This window comes from Pristiophorus japonicus, chromosome 3, assembly GCF_044704955.1.
Source record: "Pristiophorus japonicus isolate sPriJap1 chromosome 3, sPriJap1.hap1, whole genome shotgun sequence".
Classification (NCBI taxonomy): Eukaryota; Metazoa; Chordata; class Chondrichthyes; family Pristiophoridae; genus Pristiophorus; species Pristiophorus japonicus.
The window spans coordinates 83,760,463-83,782,629 of record NC_091979.1 but is presented as its reverse complement, the minus strand read 5'-3'; the positions used below and the strand labels follow the sequence as shown (position 1 = coordinate 83,782,629).

Here is a 22,167-nt window from a genome sequence, read left to right as displayed (position 1 = left end):
TCTTTGTAATCAACCACACAGCTAATTTTAGAGTCATCTGCAAACTTCTTAATCATACTTCCTATATTCAAATCTAAATCATTGATATATACCACAAAAAGCAAGTGACCCAGTACTGAGCCCTGTGGAACCCCACTGGAAACATCCTTCCAGTCACAAAAACATCCATCAATCATTACCCTTTGCTTCCTACCTCCAAGCCATTTTTGGATCCAACTTGCCACTTTGCCCTGATTCCCATGGGCTTTAACCTTCATGAGCAGTCTACCATGCGGAACCTTATCAAAAGCCTTGCTAAAGTCCATATATACTACATCGTATGCACTACCCTCATCGACCCTCTTGGTTACCTCCTCAAAAAATTAAATCAAGTTAGTCAAACACGATCTTCCCTTAACAAATCCGTGCTAACTGTCCCTAATTAATCTTTGCCTATCCAAATGCAGATTTATCCTTCAAAATTGTGATTTTTTTCCAATAATTTTCTCACCACTGATGTTAGGCTGACAGGCCTGTAATTACTCGGCCTATCCCTTTTTCCCTTCTTAAACAAGAGTACTACATTAACAGTCCTCCAATCCTCCGGCACCATGCCCATATCCAAAGAGGACTGGAAAATGATGGCCAAGGTCAAATTATATAAATATATGAGTACACGTAAATCAATGTAATACTTACTCTTGCGAATCCCACAAGGTCGTTCCATCGTTTGCGGCATTGGTTGCCCTCACGAACCTCGTTGGTCACTGACGAGACCACCTCTGCTATCTCGGTCCATATTCTCTGGTAGGCCTTGGGGTGGGCTTCCCACGCCCTCTCTGTGTCAAATCACCCAAGCGTACCTCGACCTCCTGCAGGAGGGAGGCATTTGCCTCATCCGAGAACCTCCTGGCTCTTTTGCGCCCTCCAATGTGCTCCTCTCCCACCTCACTGCTCTCTCCAGCATCAGTCTCCACAGCGTGCTGTGATGCCCCCTCCTCTCTCTCCATTATAGGCCAAATTCGAGCAAATATGTGGCTGGTAACAGTTACTTTTGGTTTGCCTACTTGCTGTGAAGCTCTAAAGTTTCCCTCCTTCCTCCCAAAGCAGCCACACCACACCCACACACGCCTTCAGACCCTCTGAGCTCCCTCTCTCTGTCTCCTCTTCTGCGCATGTCATGATGACCCTTGACCTCCTGAATCACAGGAATCGAGCGTTTCCATGCCATTGCTAAGGACGGCCACACTTTACGGCAGAAGGTCAAATGAATTAACGCTACCGTCCATTTCATATCACTCGCGGTAACGCCGATTTTCAAAAATGGAAACTAGGTGCTTTGAGAATGGCGAGAAACCGGCGATCTGAAAACCTATTTTTTCCGCCCACGCTGGAAATAACGCCCATTTTTGGGTGATAAGCATAAAAGTTGAGGTTCTAGCCTCATGTGCCTTTAGCCCCAGGTGAGTGGCAGACTCACTCCATGTGCCTCCAGTCCCAACTGCTGTATCAATGCAGCACCTGAATCCCCATTTAATAACTGAAGAAATTAAAATGCTGTGAACAGATGTGCAAGAAGGAGGCACATGTAAAGAAAACTGACACTGTCAGATGACCCAATCCTGCTATTTAACAGATAACTTGGTCAAAATATGCTCGCCACAAAGTGCTGCCTGTCAATCTATTCCATGGGATAACATTTCCAGAGTTCGCCCAAACTCCTGTCGTAACTTTATTAGAAGATCAGGGACACCACGGAGAAGCTGTTTACACCATTTCACTTGATCTTTCGCGAAATTACGGTGGATGATTGGGAACACTGCAGAAATGTTGCCCCCATATGTATTGCTGGCCCAAGCCAGGCCTTCACACAACCTTATAGTGCTTTAATTGCATGTCATGCATGTCCATACTCTAGTAGGGCACACATTTAATCTACAATGTACAATTGAAACCCTTTCAATGACTTGGCAGTTAAAATTATTATAAAGCAGCCTAGCTGCATGATGTACGGTCACTTAATGACACTCAGAATGGGCTGCAGGGCATAAATCTGTCACTGTTGGGCTATTCACAATAGCTCAAGACTACTTGCACAATAATGTGGCACATAATTGCTGGCACAGGCATGACGGGCCGAATGGCCACCAGCTGTGCTGTATGATTCTATGATAATACAAGGGAACGGATCTGAACTGGAAGAAAGCTCAGAGATTACAAGTCTTCCTTCCTTGCCTTCCTTGGAGAAAGCTATGCTCAATATACTTGCATGGAGGGAATAGAGGGAGATGAAACCACAGGCCTTGTTCAAGCTCAGCATCAATACCATCTAATTCTTACATGTCCTTGGTATACTTGATCTCCCTGGCATGTCTTCTTTTATCTTATACCATTACAGCTATTGCATGCTATATTTTGGGCACTTTAGAGTGAGCCCTCAATTTTAATTTGAGTTGGTAATTACTATGTGGATCTTTAGGTTCTATTAAGATGTCATGTTGCTTTCTGATCTTCCATTACATTTTTATTGTAACAGGCCCTTTATAAGCTCTTCCTGCTTCAAATTACAGAGGGTTTGCTGCTAACTTTGATAATGTTCAGCCCTTTTTGTTTCAAAACAATAATTCTTCACTATTCTAAAATTCTAAAAATGAATAAAAAACATAAAAAATTCAATATAAAAAAATTTTCAGTAAAAGCAAAAGAAATGAAAAAAAAAAACAAGGGCTAGAAATTCGGTGCATTTGCGCCTCCCACTAGCACTCTCAGGGGACGCTAACGGGGCACGAATGCCTTACCGCCCGGGCACGACACTGCCAACGACTCACGCCATATTGGATGGGAGTTTAGCGGCAGCATCACGGCATTGCGCTCCGATCTCCTGCGCCCGGAGATCGTGTCTCCATCGCCGCGTGCATCGCCCCGTTAACGCCCCGACCCCGAAATTCATTTTTGCCCCCTGCAGCAGCACTGGGTGAAAGCACCGACAGCTGCTGGAGGCGAGGATCGGGCAGCTAACCGATACTGGGGCGAATTTTAAAAGCGAGGTGGCCAGGGGGAAAAGAAAGCAAACTTACCTTATGTTTCCCACTGCTGCTCCGTTTTCTTCACGGGATCCTAACCGCGATCACTTAGCCCAGCACTCTGCTTGAGTGCCGGGCTGATTGTGTGGCACCTCCCTGCTCTCTGGTGGTCAGGGAGGTCTGTTTACCTTCTGCAGAGTAGGCAGCGTGGGCCCTTCCCTTTAAGTGAGGGAAGAGCAACTCGCACGAGGCAACGCTGCACGGCCCAGTATGCAGTGCTGCTGAGGCGCCTTGCCTGTTAGCTCCCCTGGAAGGAAGTGGAACACTTGATTTAGTACTCCACTTCCTTCCAGAGGTGCTAACCCAAATGTCTCGAGAGCGACGGGACTTCCGTGCCTGCCGCTAAGTCTCACGCCTCCCGAATGTTACCACCCCCCAAATGAGGCGATAATGAATTTCACCCCCCATATCTTTGAAATTCCAGAAGGTCCACTGCCTCTTTAAGAGAATTATTGCACATGAATTCTTATCTATTGCCCACTCCAGGTGGGGCAGCAGGAGGCACAGTAGAATCCCATCCTAAACAGAAGGGAAATCGCACTGCTCTTTAATTTATACATATTTCAAACTGTTGGACATTTTGTGCAAAAGGTCACATGCTGAATGAATCGATTTCCCAGCCTCTTCTTGCAAATTCTGCACCGGCATGCTCATGCCGCTCGCCTGAAAATATTCCCTACTGAATATGTAGGCACAAGGAAGAACACAAAGGATGACAAGCTTAGCAAGGTCAAAGAAGGAAGTTCAGAGAAGCACTGTTCATAGCAGTATCATTGCAATGGCAATACAGTGATTATGATGTCCAGTTATTGAAGCTTTCCAGTATATGTGTATATATATATATAGATAGATAGATAAAACAGAAGATATAAGGCACAACTGAGATTCCCAGCTCCTGCCTTCCTCCTGGATCATCTCACTAGCTGACAATGAGCCAACACAGATATAATGCTGGGTAGCATCCTGAGATCACATCACCCTACCCATCTGCCTAGAGTAGATGGCATGTCAGTGAGTAGCCTACAAGGGGACAAAAACAGGAAAGAATATGAAAAGAATATAATACAGGCATCAACTTACCCACATGGCACTGTCTCATTTTTGTAATTTTGGTACTCTGATCCATTGGCCCAAGTGATGGTATTATTAATGCACATCTTTCCTGGGTCATTTAATTCTTGTAATTCTATGTCATATGCAATGAATGTATCTGTCAACAAACCAAACACCAATAACACAGCAGGCTGGGCTACTCCATGAACCAGAGCACAGAGGCCTCCAATAACCATCAGGGTGATTTCATAGCAGGAAGCAAACCTAAACTGGAAGAAAGAATATTGAACATTATATGTAAGAGAAACAGTTGCTGTTTATATTCCATTCTCACAATAGTAATCATGTCAAAAAAAAGACCCGCCAACTGGGGTGATGCAGTGGAACAACATTTTGGTAAAGATGTCCACGATTTGCCACACAATCTGTTCATGAATTTGGTCACAATATTTACAGAGTTTAGGAACATTTCCATAGGGAGCAACTTTTAGTGGACAAATGAACCTAACCTGGAAATTGCTGTTGCTGTACTATTGTAGAGTTGACTAAGGAATGCTTTTGATGTTTGACTATTACAAAGAAAGCAGTTTAGCAAATGATTTTCCTGTTTTTAGTTCATGGGCTAAATAAAATGTGGGTTTAAAATTCCACACAGCAGGCCAGCCAATGAAAATGAACATTCAATTTAAAAAAAATGTGTTCTCGGGATGTGGGCGTTGCTGACAAGGCCACATTTATTGCCCATCCCTAGCTGTCCTGAGTTGAAGGGGGCCATGTCCTGAAACGCCAGAGTACTTGTGGTGTTGGTTCTCCCATACTGATGTTAGGGAGGGAATTCTAGGGTTCTCACACAGCAACAATGAAGGTACAATGATATATATCCATAATTGTTATAATCAGCTGAAAACTACAATCAGGAGGCATTTAAGCAGATGAAGTAGCAGAAAAGAGGCCAGGGAAGATGTTAACCAAGGCAAATTGCCAAAAAATGAGGTGTTAAGGAATAAAGGATGTTAGGTTTATTAATTATGTGCTGGAAGCTCCGCCACAAGGATTTCGACAGAGGAGAGACACACTTGATGAGAATAATGACTATCCTCCAGGAATGCTTCGGACTGCAGGCATGAGGAGAGGTAGAATCAAAGGATCATAGAATTTTACAGCTCAGAATATATTTATAAATATAGATAGATATATGATTATATTGGTAAGTGAGACAGTACAATATCAGCATTTATAAGACTGCTGAAAAGATGTGTCTATATCAATGTGGCTGAGTGAAAAAGTTGAATTTGGTCAGTACTGATCAGTTGTCAAAGCTCAGCAGCCAGTGTAGACCATCAGGCATACAAATCGAGAAATTACATGGATTTTCTTTTATTTGGAAAATCTTCAAGAGTGCCTATTTACTTGTCAGTCATTTTGTTTAAAAACATTTTTGTTAATGATACTTGAATTGCAATGTTTATGGAACTCTAATACATGACATTTTATTAAATAGTATAAGGCCACTACAAAATTGTGCAATCACTTTAAAACTGAAAGGCATTTTTGAGGATCTTCATTTATTAAAAACAGGGAACAAAATGAAAGATTTGTTTGCTGGCTGCATGAGGAATGGGTGGTTTTCTGCTATACACTGGTGGCGAGCGAGGTTCCTCACTGCTGGTGAGCACTCAGAAACGTTAGCTTAGGGTCGAGAGTATTCTGTGTATAAGAGCTAACTATGGATTAAGTGTGCATTAATACATAGTCATTCTATGCTCAGCATGCACTAATGTATTGTTATTTGGTATGGTAGCATTAATGCATTTTTTCCGGGCCCCCAAAATTCCTGCCAGGACCAAATTGGTTTAACACACAATGTACAAACTTAGTATTAATGGATTGTTAAGGCTTTTTAAGCACCAATTAAAGAAAGAAAGACTTGCACTTATACAGCGCCTTTCACGACCACCGGACATCTCAAAGCACTTTACAGCCAATTAAGTAATTTTGCGTATAGTCACTATTGTAATGTGGGAAACACAGCAGCCAATTTGCACACAACAAGCTCCCACAAACAGCAATGTGATAATGACCAGATAATCTGTTTTTGTTACGTTGATTGAGGGATATAAATTGGCCAGAACACGGGGGAAAACTCCCCTGCTCTTCTTCAAAATAGTGCCATGGGATCTTTTACATCCACGTGAGAGAGCAGACTGGGCCTCGGTTTAACATCTCATCTGAAAGACGGCACCTCTGACAGTGCAGCACTCCCTCAGCACTGCACTGGAATGTCAGCCTAGATTTATGTGCTCAAGTCCCTGGAGTGGGACTGGAAATCTACAATCTTCTGACTCAGAGGCGAGTGTGCTACCCACTGAACCACAGCTGACAAAGATGAATATATATGGAGTAGATAAGGAGTTTTTATGAGAATCCTGGTTTAGACCTGCTTGTGATTCATCTACTATTTACCTTGATGAATGGCAGATACAGACAGTCCTGTTTATGTACCAGAAATGTTCTATCCTCTTCTGACTGCAGTCACTTGCTTCCTTTTGGGGGTTTATCCTATCACTAGCTCAGAGACAGCTGCAGGCAAGGGATTGGTGGTCACTTAAGAATCGCTCACCTGTTCCTGAGCCCCTAATGAAGTTCTCACATCAGCTACTCGTCTGCTTGAAAACAGAGCATTGTACTTCCAGAATATTACCAATCTTTCACTCTGGAGTCTGTCTCCAGTCATTAATGTATCATGGAGTGTAGAGCATAGCTCCTTAACAGGAGTAGTGTACACATTTGTGTCAGCTGCTGCAACTGTGCTTGGTGTGCCTGAGGTCTCCCCTGCAAATGCCACTCATGCTGTATGCTGTTCGTTGACAGTCTGGAGAATGGAGAAGATGGTGCACAGCATTGGCCAACTGTGTATCAATTGTTTACATCATACTTTATAAACAGAGAAGTGACTGTTGACTCACTGCTGAACTATCCTCTATTTCACAGCTAGTCCTGTGGTCCTGACCTCAATGTGACTCAGTGACAATGCTATGGCTCCACTTAGCAGCAGCCAGCCCTTTATCAGCCATCACGTTTGTCTCTTCCACACCTAAGAAAAATAATTCATCCAATGTTTCCTCAACTCTAAACCCCACCCAAGTATGTGAATCTGGACTGGTGCTTGCCTAAACCTTAGTTAAGGTTAAGAACAGTTCAGAGAGACACCAGGAGTAGGCATGATGGTAAAAAATAAATACCTGTAAATAAATATGTGCACAGTAAAGCTACTTTGTGTTATGTATTCCGGAATACATTTATGTTTGAAAGAATGTTTGGAGGTCAGTTTGCAATGGGAGGTAGTTCCATGTCTCCTTATTGAGGTGTTGTCACCTTAAGTAGACCTCTTCTGAGACATCGACTATGTTGGAAGGGTACCTCCTAACCAGTCCTTGCCTTTGGTATAGCATTACTCTGTATGCTTCTCACATTCTCTACCTGTTCCTATTCTGCTTCCATCACAAGGGCACTAAGGGAATGTGCATAGTTAACACCATAACAGAAGGATGGGAAGAAAAAGAATTCCCTGTGAAACTTCTGAATGGCAGTTCGCAGAATCCTTTCTTAGCAGCACAGCTGAGGAAAGGTTTTTCTAATTGCTTCACACAAATTTGGCGACATTCAAAGCCTGGTTACTCAACCACTCCCTGGTTTGTCAACTCCTGCAGGTAACTAATTCCTCTTTTCTACAGGCTTTACTTACATTAGGCACAATCCTGCTTTAAATTACAGACTAGGACAGTATCTTTGGCCCTCATTATTGCACATGCACTCACACTATTTGGAGGAAGGCGGGGGGGGGGGGTGAGGTGTGGTGAGGTAGGTGATGGGGAGGGTAGGTGCATCTTCTGCCATCAGCTAATTCTATCATCGTTTCGAGTGTAACTCTGGTGTATTTGCTTTATGCCCTAAAATCTGGTCATTTATGCCAGAATGACACCAATTTACCAATTTTTGACCACAAAAATTGAATTTCATGCCTCTAATATTTAAAAAGTTTGGCACACTGGCCTGCTTTCACCTAGAAAGGTTCAAATGTGAAAATGAAATTCCTGGTTTATAACCCAGGGAAGAAACAGGCACAAAGAAATTCCCTTCATTTTAAATATTTTTCTTCAAAAGAGTAGTCCGAACACTTGAAGGCATTACATAGATTAATTTACAACACAAAAGCACTGGCAGTGAAAAAATTCTGAATTACCAGTTCAAAATAGCCAATCCTAATGCCATCTTCTTTTTTCAGTGATGATCTTTAAATACAACAAAATTAAATGTCAATTTAACCCTTGGACAGTCCAACGTGAATAAATTGCAATCAGCCTCTAGCCAGCATTATATATATGACTATTTGGATGATACTTGTGTTGTGTTCATACTCTATTTATTTGTTACACGAACCCTCACTAGACAGGCATAGGACCCTGTGGGAGCTATTCACACACTGCTGTAAACATGCTGGTTCATGCTGGTTTTGGGACACCATTTTAGGAGTTGCTATAAAGGACACAGTTAAGTTACATTACTCCTGTTTCAGTTAGTCTGGTTATTTACGTACACAACAACTTGTTCTAGGCTTACATGTTTCCATTGCAGTTCTCAGCTTTTGAGGAGGGTTTTCCATTTACCGTGTAGGAATTTCTGCAAAACAGGAAACAGGAACAGGATTAGGAGTGATTCAATGAGTAAAATAGAAGAAATCGCTCCAATTCAACAGTGTCCAATGCAGAACACTTTATTCGCCATAGAATAAAACACACCTACAAAGGCACATCATTTTATAAGTACCTAAGTAAAATACTCACCGTTTACTCGTACGATTAATATCTGTAATAAAAAAAAAAGCTCATCATACAGGATAACAGAAAAAAGCAACAACTTTCATTTATATATCGCCTTTAATGTGAAAAATGGTCCAAGGCACTTCACAGAGGTACAATCAAAAGAATGGAAGCTAAGCCGAAGAAAGAAATATTAGGAGAGGTGACCAAAAGCTTGATGAAGTAGATGTTTTTAAGGAGAGTATTAAAGGAACATAGGGACACGAGAACATAGGACCAGGAGTAGGCCATTCAGCTCCTCACACCTGCTCTGCCATTCAATGAGATCCTAACTCTATCCACCCACTTTGGCTCCATATCTCTTAATACCCTTGATTAGCAAAAATCTATTGATCTCCGATTTAAAATTATTAATTGAGCTAGCATCTGCTGCTTTTTGTGTGAGACAGTTCCATACTTCTACCACCCTTTGCATGTGCATGTGTTTCCTAATTTCTCTCCTGAATGGTTTGTCTCTGATTTTAAGGTTATGTCGCCTTGTCCTGGACTCCCCCACCAGCAGAAAATATTTTGCTCTATCTACTCTACTAATTCCTTTCATATTCCTAAAAATCTCAATCAAATAATCCCCAAATCTTCTACATTCCAGGGAATGTAAGCCTAGCTTATGTACTCTCCTCATAATCTAACCCTCAGAGCCCTAGTAACATTCTAATAAATCTGAGCTGCACTCATTTGAAGATCAATAGGAGACGTGGAGGGGTTTAGGAAGGGAATTCTAGAGTGTGAGGCCTAGGAGGCTCTAGGTATAGCTGCAAATGCTGGGGTAAAAGGAGAATGCTGCACAAGAGTTCAGGGAAGGATGTGGGGATGGAGGCACTTACAGAATTTGGGAAGGATGCGATCATGAAGCAACTTAAGGACGTGAATTATAAATTTGAGCCATTGGCGGAAAGGGAGCAAATGTAGGTCAGTGAGGAAAGGGATGATGAGTGAACAGGACTTAGTGCAGTACAAGAAGGGCAACAAAGTTTTGGATGAACTGAAGTTTAAAGAGGGTGGAGGATGGGAGGCTGGCCGGAAAGCATTTGAATAGTCGAATCTAGTCATGACAAAATTATGGACAAGGGTTTCAGCAGCAGATGGGCTGAAGTAGGGACAGGGGCAGGTGATGTTATGGAGGTGAAAATAGGTAATCTTTGTGATGGAGAGGATATGAGATCAGCAACTCAACTCAGGATCAAATAGAATGCTGATGTTCCAAACAGCAGTGCAACTAATATAATTAAAAGAAGAACACGTAGAACTCATCAATAATTGATATACATTGTGTTTAAGTATCAGCTTGGGCTCAGTCACCTGAGTCAGTCACTTGTGGGTTTAAGCCCCACTGCAGATCTTTAGGACATATTCTAAGTTGACACTTGTCTAAAGGGCTATTATTTGGTGTGGAAGCAAGTCATCCTCACTTCGAGGGACTGCCTATGATGATGATGATGATGTTCTTTGGATGCACTGATCTACTATTTGAGGTGAATATAAAAAATTTAAAGAAAAGTAGGGAGCTCTCCTGGTGTCCTAATCAACATTTATCCCTCGACCAACACCATCAGAAGATTATCGCATTGCTGTTTGTGGGGCCTTGCTGTGCATAAATTGGCTGCTATGTTTGCCTACATAACAACAGTAAATATATTTCAAATGTAATGAATTATCTGTGAAGTGTGTTGAGGATGTGAGAGATGCTTTATGTGTAAAACACCATTTAGGAAATTGTTCCTGCCACAATAGAAATGAATAAAGAGCAGAAAATAATTTTACAATAAATGGAATATGTGCAATAAAGCGGTAGTTGCATATTCAGTCTCTGATTCAGTTACTTCACTGTGATGGAGGGCCATCCTAAAAAAGAGAGAAAAGTCAGAGAAAGTGTTATTTCCCAGCTACACTTGTGTTTCTCCAGAAGCCATCTTAAGAGATGCCTTAAGAGTAGGCTGACCCTATGTCCCTGTTTTCTGGGGACAGTCCCCGGATGAGGGACTGTGTCCCTGGACAAACAATATCTTAGGAAGAGTCTCCGGTTTAGAACCCACAGAGAGTCTTTGTTTTATTTAAATTTGAATGTACAGAAGCCACAGGGGGGGATGGGGGTGGGGGGGGTATTCTCCACCCGTTCCCGCCTGGTTTGAGCTCAGGAACGGATTCCAGGAGCCGGTTGGACGGAGGTGATAATGCCAGCTCCACCTTCCCACAGCGTGGTGGAGAAAAAGCCCCATCGATAGATCGGGCCGCACTGCACTCTGGGGGATTGAGTCACCTGACCACGTGTTTCGGCCAATAGTGACTGGCTGCAGGGTGGAACCTTTAAAATGCGCAGGAGCAGCCGAACGCGCAATGAGAGCTGGTGGGTGAGTGGATTTAGTTTTCCTCAGATTAGTATGGTGCATCTTGTTCTTTTCACTGAATAAAGCCAGCCCTAAATTTTCCCACCGGGAAAAGGTTTCTGACACCAGTTGAGAAAGAGGGTGTTTCATTCCTTATATAGAAAATCTCAGTCAGTTTGGAACAGATTTAAAATTTAGAAATGAAAAGTTAAGAAGGTATTTGGGGATGAGTATAACAGTATTGCCAGAATTCACTCAAGATTCGAAATTCGGTGTAAGGTCTCTCTACGCGTATTCCACTAGCAGAAGCAACAAAGTCGACATTTCAATTTTCTTGAAAATCATCCTGGCTACTTTGTTGTGCTCCCACCCTGTGTGTTCCCAGATTCGGTTTAGAAAATATGGTCACCCTACTTAAGAGAAGTCCTGGGAGTAGGGCAAGTACCTGCTATTTCAGTTTTCAGGTGTTCTGTCCAGGCAGACCAGAAGGAGAAAAGAACCAGAAACACAATTGATGGCACAATACTTAAAAAATACTTTTTAACGTGTTTTTCTTCTAAAAATAGGAAGTGTATGAAGCATTGTAGCATTATTATTCTCTCTCCTGCACAATCCTATCTTTACCTTGAACAGTGATGGCATTAACCTGAACTTATATATTTTCTGTTATGCTAATTCCATATTACCATGTGCAATAAGTCTACAAGAGAATAGATTCTGGTCTGTGCAGGAAAGGGTATAGGATGACTTGGAAATTGGGCAGAGATCCATTTAATTTGAACCCCACTAAACTCAAAATTGGTTTAATGTTATTATCATTTGGTCCATATTTCTAGTGGAACAGAATAAGCTATTAGTAGATCAAATGATGGGCATATGTGGTTATTGAGAGGGCAAAATATAGTGTTGGTGTCAAAGGGCTGGATGGAAAGTGTTGAGCAGCATGGAAACCCCTTTGCAACCTACAGGAGCAGTGTTTCAGACTCTCATAGAAGTAAGATTCACCCAATTGCCCAAGCCTCGAATGGCACTCGTGCAATATAAACCTTCACTTGTCTTCAACCCTATCTCATATCATGGATTTCCATCAGTTAACCTACTAATAGCTTATTACAAACTACTAGAAATAAACAGCAGATTGGAAAACTGCAAATGTATCGCCCTATTTAAAAAAGGAGGCAGACAAAAAAGCAGGAAACTATAGACCAGATAGCCTGTTATCTGTGGTTGGGAAGATGTTGGAGTCCATTATTAAAGAAGCAGTAGCAGGACATTTGGAAAAGCAAAATTCAGTCAGGCAGAGTCAGCATGGATTTATGAAGGAGAAGTCATGTTTGACAAATTTGCTAGAATTCTTTGAGGATGTAACGAACAGGGTGGATAAAGGGGTACCAGTGGATGTGGTATATTTGGACTTCCACAAGGCATTTGACAAGATGCCGCATAAAAGGTTACTGCACAAGATAAAAGTTCACAGGGTTGGGGGTAATATATTAGCATGGATTGAGGATTGACTAATAGAAAACAGAGAGTAGGGATAAATGGTTCATTCTCGGGTTGCAATCAGTAACCAGTGAAGTGCCGCAGGGATCAGTGCTGGGACCCCAACTATTTACAATCTATATTAATGACTTGGAGGAAGGGACCTGGTGTAATGTAGCCAAGTTTGCCGACGATACAAAGATGGGAGGAAAAGCAATGTGTGAGGAGAACACAAAAAATCCGTAAGAGGACAGACAGGCTAAGTGAGTGGGCAAAAATTTGGCAGATGGAGTATAATGTTGGAAAGTGTGAGGTCATGCACTTTGGCAGAAAAAAATCAAACAGCAAGTTATTATTTAAATGGAGAAAGATTGCAAAGTGCTGCAGTACAGCGGGTACTTGTGCATGAAACACAAAAGGTTAGTATGCAGGTACAGCAAGTGATCAGGAAGGCCAATGGAATCTTGGCCTTTATTACAAAGGGGTTGAGCATAAAAGCAGCAAAGTCTTGCTACAGTTGTACAGGGTATTGGTGAGGCCACACATGGAATAAAGTGTGCAGTTTTGGTTTCCATATTTCCGAAAGGATATATTTGCTTTGGAGGCAGTTCAGAGAAGGTTCACTAGGTTGATTCCAGAGATGAGGGGTTGTCTTATGAGGAAAGACTGAGTAGGTTGGGCCTCTACTCATTGGAATTCAGAAGAATGAGAGATGATCTTATCGAAACATATAAAATTATGAGGGTGCTTGACAAAGTGGATACAGAGAGGATATTTCCACTGATAGAGGAGACTAGAACTAGAGGGCATAATCTTAGAATAAGGGGCTGCCCATTTAAAACTGAGATGAGAAATTTCTTCTCTCAGAGAGTTTTGGATCAGTGGAATTTGCTGCCTCAGAGAGCTGTGGAAGCTGGGACATTGAATAAATTTAAGACAGAAATAGACAGTTTCTTAAACGATAAGGGAATAATGGGGTTATGGAGAATGGGCAGGGAAGTGGATCTGAGTCCATGATCGGATCAGCCAAGATCATATTAAATGGCAGAGCAGGCTCGAGGGGCCATATGGCCTGCTCCTGCTCTTATTTCTTATGTTCTTATGTTCTTATGTAAACTCTCTGAACAACGTGCTAATAAAGGTAAGCCAATTTATTACCCAATATGTATTCAGCATATATGTTTTATCCTAATGTTCTCCTTGGTGACAGCTTAGGATGTATGTGTTCTCAAACTTATTGTAATGGTCCTTCTGGTGTTAGCTTCTGGGTGTCAACAGGAACCTCTTGGGACTGAAGTAGCCTTGTACCTTCTTTTCCGAGACCAAGAGACAGTTCTGTTTCATTCACTGCTGCAATTACTGACAAATATTGTCATTGAGCCTGGGGAGGTGGGGTTGGATGGGACAGATATGGCAATGCCCTGAGAGATGGTAGTCTTATTTGTGCTTACTCTAGCCATGACCCTTCTAATGGACACTCTCGCAGCATGTCCACTGATTTGTGTGCAAGCAGGTCTCTGGGTAGCAATAATGTTTGTGAAGGTGTGTGTAATAGCTCTCTCAACCTGTTCCTTCAACATGCTGAAGTTGGACAAGAAAGCCAGCTGTACATCAAAGCTAAATCCTCCATGCCAACAGTATGAGTTTTCCTGAGGAATACTTTAATTGTGTGAAGGACCACTGTTACTGGAGGCTCATATACAAATGCCTATGGATTTGCAACAAGCTTCATGGTGCACTGTAATTGTGATAAGCGGTTGTACATGACTGCACAGATGCAGCTAGTAAACTCCTTCACAATCATTACCAGACCTTGAGGTCCAAACCGCAGGGACAGCTGGTATTCCAGTTGGCAAGTTCCTTCTCCTCCTCTGCAATCGTCACCTGCTCCTCTCTCTGGTGCTTTGTGATTTACCATAGAATCATAGAAATAGAATGGTTACAGCACGGAAGAAGGCCATTCAGCCCATAGAGCCCGTGCCAGATCTCAGCTCGTCCCATTCCCTTGCCCTTTCCTTGTAGCCCTGCAATTTCTTTTCCTTCAGATCCTTAATCAATTCCATTTTGAAAGATAAAATTGAATCTGCCTCCAGATCTTAACCACTCATTGCATAAAAATGATTTTTCTTATGTCTTTTGCTGACTATCTAAATCCCTTAGGATGGATGTTTTGTGTAGGTGCTTATTACAGGTGAGACAGGGTGAGGTGATAGTTTCTTTCATTTCTCGAGAAATTATGGTTGGTTCTTTTGGGGATGCCGACAGAAACATAATGGGTACATACGGTCGAATGTTGGTTGGAAAACACCCTTTCTAACAGAGCTTACATGTACTCTGTGTCATGATGATCTCAGTAAGTGAGTGCGCGAGTAGGGGAAGAAGAAATAGCAAGAGAAGGATAATACTAGTCCTAAGCTCTTAGTATTCAGAATCACGTCCTTGAAGACTGACAGAGGCCTGAAACATAGAGCCCTCCTCAAGTTCACGTTTACTCCTTCAGGTATGAGCTAACTTGCCCTGCAAATAATGTTGAGGTGCCGAAAGTTTCCAAGTACCCATCTTGAATCCCAGTCAGTGTGAGTAAATGAACATGCATTATGTAGCTAGGTTTTGTAAGAAGAATTTTTTTTCATTTACTTTGCTGCCAGTCGGGTGGCCTCTGAAACACCAGATATTGTGCCGGCCTGAATCTTGCCTGTTTGGAATGGGCAGTGTCGGTTTTATTTAATTGAGGTCCAGGCTTGCAATAGATCTGGCCTCTTTGCTCCGGCACTTTTTGTTATTCGTTCCTGGGATGTGGTCGTGCTGGCAAAGCCAACATTTATTGCCCATCCCTAATTACCCTTGAGAAAGTGGCGATGTGGTGAAGGTAGAAACATAGAAACATAGAAACATAGAAAAATAGGTGCAGGAGTAGGCCATTCGGCCCTTCGAGCCTGCACCACCATTCAATAAGATCATGGCTGATCATTCACCTCAGTACCTCTTTCCTGCTTTCTCTCCATACTCCTTGATCCCTTTCACCATAAGGGCCAAATCTAACTCCCTCTTGAATATTTCCAATGAACTGGCATCAACAACTCTCTGCTGTAGGGAATTCCATAGGTTTACAACTCTCTGAGTGAAGAAGTTTCTCCTCATCTCAGTCCTAAATGGCTTACCCCTTATCCTTAGACTGTGTCGCCTGGTTCTGTACTTTCCCAACATCCAGAACATTCTTCCTGTATCTAACCTGTCCAGTCCCATCAGAATTTTATATGTTTCTATGAGATCCCCCCTCATCCTTCTAAACTCCAGTGAATAAAGGCCCAGTCAATCCAGTCTCTCCTCATATGTCAGTCCAGCCATCTTGGGATCAGCCTGGTGAACCTTCGCTGCACTCCCTCAATAGCAAGATCGTCCTTCCTCAGATTAGGAGAACAAAACAGAACACAATATTCCAGGTGAGACCTCACCAAGGCTCTGTACAACTGCAGTAAGAAGACCTCCCTGCTCCTGTACTCAAATCCCCTAGCTATGAAGGCCAACATACCATTTGCCTTCTTCACTGCCTGATGTTCCTGCATGCCAACTTTCAATGACTGATGTACCATGACACCCAGGTCTCGTTGCACCTCCACTTTTCCTAATCTACGCCATTCAGATAATATTCTGCCTTCATGTTTTTGCTCCAAAAGTGGATAACCTCACATTTATCCACATTATACTGCATCTGCCATGCATTTGCCCACTCACCTAACCTGTCCAAGTCACCCTGCAGCCTCTTAGCGTCCTCCTCACAGCTCACACTGCCACCCAGTTTAATGTCATCTGCAAACTTGGAGATATTACACTCAATTCCTTCATCTAAATCATTAATTGTATATTGTAAATAGCTGAGGTCCCAGCACTGAGTCCTGCGGCATTCCACTAGTCACTGCCTGCCATTCTGAAAAGGACCCGTTTATCCCGACTCTCTGCTTCCTGTCTGCCAACCAGTTCTCTATCCACGTCAGTACATTACCCCCAATACTGTGTGCTTTAATTTTGCACACCAATCTCTTATGTGGGACCTTGTCAAAAGCCTTTTGAAAGTCCAAATACACCACATCCACTGGTTCTCCTTTATCCACTCTACTAGTTACATCCTCAAAAAATTCCAGAAGATTCGTCAAGCATGATTTCCCTTTCATAAATCCATGCTGACTTGGACCAATCCTATCACTGCTTTCCAAATGAACTGTTATTTCATCCTTAATAATTGATTCCAACATTTTCCCCACTACTGATGTCAGAGTAACCGGTCTATAATTACCCGTTTTCTCTCTCCCTCCTTTTTTAAAACGTGATGTTACATTAGCTACCCTCCAGTCCATAGGAACTGATCCAGAGTTGATAGACTGTTGGAAAATGATCACCAATACATCCATTATTTCTAGGGCCACTTCCTTAAGTACTCTGGGATGCAGACTATGAGGCCCCGGGGATTTATTGGCCTTCAATCCCATCAATTTCCCTAACACAATTTCCCTCCTAATAAGGATATCCTTCAGTTACATAAGAACATAAGAATTAGGAACAGGAGTAGGACATCTAGCCCCTCGAGCCTGCTCCGCTATTCAACAAGATCATGGCTGATCTGGCCGTGGACTCAGCTCCCCTTTCCCACCCGCTCCCTATAACTCTTAATTCCCTTATTGGTTAAAAATCTATCGATCTGTGATTTGACCCTCGGTCCCCTAGTACTTCCGGAAGGTTATTTCTGTCTTCCTTTGTGAAGACAGCACCAAAGTATTTGTTCAACTGATCTGCCATTTCTTTGTTCCCCATTATAAATTCACCTGAATCTGACTGCAAGGGACCTAAGTTTGTGTTCACTAATCTTTTTCTCTTCACATATCTATAGAAGCTTTTGCAGTCAGTTTTTATGTTCTCGGCAAGCTTTCTCTCATACTCTATTTCCCCCCTCCTAATTAAATCCTTTGTCCTCCTCTGCTGAATTCTAAATTTCTCCCAGTCCTCAGGTTTTGCTGCTTTTTCTGGCCAATTTATATGTCTCTTCCTTTGATTTAACACTATCCTTAATTTCCCTTGTTAGCCACGGTTGAGCCACCTTCCCCGTTTTATTTTTACTCCAGAAAGGGATGTACAATTGTTGAAGTTCATCCATGTGATCTTTAGATGTTTGCCATTGCCTATCCACCATCAACCCTCTAAGTATCATTTGCCAATCTATTCTAGCCAATTTATGTCTCATACCATCGAAGTTTCCTTTCCTTAAGTTCAGGACCCTAGTCTCTGAATTTACTGTGTCACTCTCCATCTTAATAAAGAATTCTACCATATTATGGTCACTCTTCCCCAAGGGGCCTCACACAACAAGATTGATAATTAATCCTTTCTCATCACACAACAGCAAGTCTAGGATGGCCAGCTACCTCGTTGGTTCCTCGACATATTGATCTAGAAAACCATCCCTAGTACACTCCAGGAAATCCTCCTCCATTGTATTGCTACCAGTTTATACCAATCTATATTGATTAAAGCCGCCCATGATAACTGCTGTACCTTTATTGCACGCATCCCTAATTTCTTGTTTGATGCTGTCTCCAACCTCACTACTACTGTTTGGTGGTCTGTACACAACTCCCACTAGCGTTTTCTGCCCTTTGTTATTCCCCAGCTCCACCCATACAGATTCCACATCATCCAAGCTAATGTCCTTCCTTACTATTGCATTAATTTCCTCTTTAACCAGCAACGCTACCCCACCTCCTTTTCCTTTCTGTCTATCCTTCCTGAATGCTGAATACCCCTGGATGTTGAGTTCCCAGCCTTGGTCACCCTGGAGCCATGTCTCCGTGATGCCAATTATATCATATTCATTAATTGCTGCCTGTGCAGTTAATTCGTCCACCTTATTACAGTACTCCTTGCATTGAGGCACAGAGCCTTCAGGCTTGTCTTTTTAACACACTTTGCCTTTTTAGAATTTTGCTGCAATTTTTGATTTTTGCCTTGGGTTTCTCTGCCCTCCACTTTTACTTTTCTTCATTCTATCTTTTGCTTCTGCCCCCATTCTACTATCCTCGGTCTCCCTGCATAGGTTCCCATCTCCCTGCCATATTAGTTTAACCCCTCCCCAATAGCACTAGCAAACACTCCCCCTAGAACATTGGTTCCGGTCCTGCCCAGGTGCAGACTGTCTGGAGTGTACTGGTCCCACCTCCCCCAGAACCGGTTCCAATGCCCCAGGAATTTAAATCCCTCCCTTCTGCACCACTCCTCAAGTCACGTATTAATCTGAGCTACCCTGCGATTCCTACTCTGACTAGCACGTGGCACTGGTAGCAATCCTGAGATTATTCCCACAGTGCTGTTAGGGAGGACGTTCCAGGATTTTGAACCAGTGACGATGAAGGAACGGCTATATATTTCCAAGTCAGGATGATGTGTGACTCGGAGGGGAACTTAGAGGTGAAGGAGTTCTCATGCGCCTGCTGCCCTTTTCCTTCTCGGTGCTAGAGGTCGCGGTTTGGGAAGTGTTGGTGAAGAGGTGAGTGGCCAGTGTTCTGTGCCGGTTGGCCACCCGAAAGTTAAAATGTATTCAATTTTGTCATTTCCACAGTCATCACAGAAATACCACTCCAAAATTAAATAGGAATTTTAGGGGAAAAAACCCAAAATAATCAATTGGCAAAATAACTTTATCATCAACAGATAATTTTACATAGAACAGAATATTATTTCTCTAAGAATTCCTGTGCAATCACAATTTTCGCAGAAACAAATTTACTGCTGAAAGATTTTGTTACCTAGGTATTCGGACTCAAATGCGCTGTTGTCTTCACCAAGTGTTCGAAAGCTACGCAGGAATACAGAATTTGACATTTTGAAGATGTTTTTGCTTTCACAGGACTACTGAATTCTGTTGATAGACTGAAAACAATGGGGAAACATTTAAGCGCAGGCACAAAGAACATCATGGCTAAGAAACAGCTGATATTAAAGAAACTATAAACAAAATTAACAGTTACTGAGTCAGTCTGGATGATCGCCGAGTGCTATATTTTCTACTGTGCAAAAGAAATGAGAAAAATCTTCATATGCTAGTAATTTATGACCCGCTAACCAAATCACAGGAATGCGTGGTTTGAAATGTGCCATTTTTGAGAATGTGACTTTGTTACTGATAGGGAAAGGAATAGCAGCCAGCCATGACAAACTGCTAACTAGACATTTAACTGATATAACTGTCAAAAACATTTATTAATCCAGTTATGGAGAATGCAGTATTTGTGGAGAATGGCACAATGAAATAAGAAAAGCCCAGTTTTGAGAGCAAGCCTGAATGGCAAACATTGCAAAGAAATTTGTTAAGAATTTTTTGTGTGGGGGAAAACCAGTCCCAAATATGCAAATGAGGTTATGAGGATCACATGTTGGCACAGAAATAGTAGGGATGACTTTAATTCCGTCTGCCTGCAGCAGTCTGAAAATGGCATTCTATTACTTACTGCCCCGTTTACACTGGTGCTCCAACTGCTGCACCTTAGGTAGGGTCTTGGGATGAGTGGCTGGAGCACCCGCCTGTTTCAGGCGAGAGACCACTTGTAATATACAAACTGGAGTCCCATGGTGTACATAGGACCCCGATAGCATAGTGAAATGATGGCAAAGAGAATGTACAGTGGGAAGGAATTTCCTTGGGCATATCTCAACCCCCATTGATCTTATGTTTAAATGCAGCGCTAGTATTCAACCGGAGGGCCTCATGTGTAAACATGAAGGAACTTACTAAGTAGTAATAATAGTAATAGGTTAAATTGGCAAGGTGTCTTGGAAGGGGTTAGGAGATCAGAGCATACACAAGACTCCTGGTAAGTGCCATATTAATCATATACTAACAAATATTCCATGGAGTTGCTCAATGAGTGCCAGAAGATAAGGATAGATGTTCCTTCGCCTTGCTCCCAAATAGTGCCTAAATTTCTGGTGCAATGCAGAGAATAATTAGGCTCTAATCCTTTACCCTATTCTGGGTCTGAATAGCACTGCCCTAAACTTCTGTGGTTTTTCTGATGTCTGTACCTGACTGTATCTGAAGACAGTCCAGCAATGTAACTTACATGCCAATGGATATGTCAAATGAGTCTGCATCTAAATTTTATCAAACAGCTCTGGGTGCAGATCAGGAGCAGAGAGTATCCCCATAAAAACCTGGGGCTATTGCTTACTGAACTACCATAAAGATGCTTTCAGACATAATGTCAGGCTGGTACAATCAATAAAGAGCTTTCCTTTGGGCTCTTTGAATTAAAAAACATTTTTGTTCTGCTTCAGAACTTGTTGCCGGATGCAGCTAGCCTCTTTCACTAAGTGATGTAAGCTGTGTTCATCACTGTGTGTCAACCCATGACAGAGGAGGAGCAAGCTGCCAGGCAGAAAGCAGAAAAAATCAGGGTGGCATTGGAGAAGATCAAAGAGGCACAGATACAGGTCCACATGTCTGATGAGAACTCCAAAACTATGATGGTTGATGAAAGATAAACAGTCAGGCAGGTGCTGGACAACCTCATGGATAAGTCGCACTGTGGATTCAGCTCAGATTGGTCATTGGTGGAGACAATTCCTTTGCTTCAAATGGGTGAATTGGTGGGGCTCAGCAACCAGTTGTATATCAGATGTTGTAATGTGCTGGAAATTAATTTCTGGTCTTCTGAATAGCTGTGTTCAAAAATGTTTCCAAACCTTCATGTTTTTTGGCCCTTTCATCCTATCAACTATATTTGGTTCACCATTTCTGTAGACTGCATATGTTCATCTGTACTGTCACCAGGCATCTGTAGTATGTTGCTACCAATATGCTACAAGAAGAATTTGCTTTTGTAACCGAACATTCATCTTATTTTGGAAAGTATGATTTTCTCCTCAGTGTTCTTCCCCCTTCCTCCTGCTCAGAAGACATTGACTCCTTGGTGAACAGCTGCATGGGTTCCAATTGCCTTCAGACACCTTGTCCAAATGCCAATTATTCCTCCTTTGCGTCTTGACAGTTCCACTACAAGAGCAACACAACCAAGGCCTATCCTGTCCTTATGTTGTCCACATTAGCACCTCCACCAATGATTGGCAGGGCAACAATTGTGAGCGGTAATGTAGATTTAAATGCCAACTGGTTACTGCATAATCAATATGTCCTCCGCTTCCAATCAGGAGAGAGCGCCACACTTTAGAGCAGAAAATGTGACTTGTACAGTGTGCTATCATATAAAACCATCGTGGGCCACCTCAACCTGCGAGGGACCGGTGAATGTTTGGTGTGGAGGTGCGGCGAATGTTTGTGGCGGAGGAGCGATGAATGTTTGTGGCGGAGGTGCGATGAAT

At 42.4% G+C, this 22,167-nt stretch overlaps 1 protein-coding gene across 1 annotated transcript in view; it reads right to left on the bottom strand.

Moving 5' to 3' along the window:
- The window catches only part of LOC139254081 (bile salt export pump-like), a 111,831-nt gene extending 92,160 nt beyond the window's left edge, over window positions 1–19,671 (bottom strand). Inside the window, exons 1-5 of the mRNA XM_070873630.1 lie at window positions 19,596–19,671; window positions 8,960–8,981; window positions 8,736–8,795; window positions 8,359–8,407; window positions 4,143–4,384 (exon numbers count right to left, since the gene is read on the bottom strand). Coding sequence (XP_070729731.1) covers window positions 4,143–4,384; window positions 8,359–8,407; window positions 8,736–8,795; window positions 8,960–8,981; window positions 19,596–19,671 — 449 coding nt within the window. The remainder of the gene's footprint in view (window positions 1–4,142; window positions 4,385–8,358; window positions 8,408–8,735; window positions 8,796–8,959; window positions 8,982–19,595) is intronic.
- Window positions 19,672–22,167: the final 2,496 nt, after the last annotated feature.